The following is a 521-nucleotide window of genomic DNA, read 5'->3' on the forward strand; positions in this document are numbered from 1 at the left end:
AACTGGTGAGCTTGGAAGCATATGTAAATTGGCTTCATGTAAACTTATTTAGTTTATTTCACATATAACTTCTGTATGAGATATATAACCCCATTCAAACCCATAGATAAAGAAATGCATTAGAAATTTGATTGGTGAGCAAATCTTGATGCATTTCTGTATATCTGCCTGTCTGACACTGTAGGTGCTTATCTATTCAATCATGCCTGTAACAGTATAATTTTATTTTCCAACTAAAGCAGTATTTGCCTCATTTTCAAAATCCAGTTATTCAATATTCTTCTTGTTCTCTGACCTACCTTTTGTAATGACCTCTCTGATAACTTCAATGCGATTCTTCAAAGGCACTGCTTCCAAGAGGGGAGGAGTGGGCAGGCTGCAGCTAATGGCCTCTTTAAATTAGAATAAAACACAATCCATGTTATAGCCTTCTCAAAAATAAAATGAACAATGATCTTTATTAGCTTCTTCAAAAGATATTAGAGCTTCTTAAAAGTAGATGGGAAAAGTGAAAAGATATC

General features: G+C 34.0%; 1 protein-coding gene across 1 annotated transcript in view; it reads right to left on the reverse strand.

Moving 5' to 3' along the window:
* Positions 1–521, reverse strand: part of LOC119586608 (DNA polymerase theta-like) — a gene marked incomplete at its 3' end in the record, with an annotated part of 48,768 nt that overhangs the window by 15,260 nt on the left and 32,987 nt on the right. The window contains 1 exon segment of the mRNA XM_037935358.1: positions 300–392. Within this exon segment, the coding sequence (XP_037791286.1) occupies positions 300–392 (93 nt within the window).

Source organism: Penaeus monodon, chromosome 21 (assembly GCF_015228065.2).
Source record: "Penaeus monodon isolate SGIC_2016 chromosome 21, NSTDA_Pmon_1, whole genome shotgun sequence".
In the NCBI taxonomy this organism is placed as follows: domain Eukaryota; kingdom Metazoa; phylum Arthropoda; class Malacostraca; order Decapoda; family Penaeidae; genus Penaeus; species Penaeus monodon.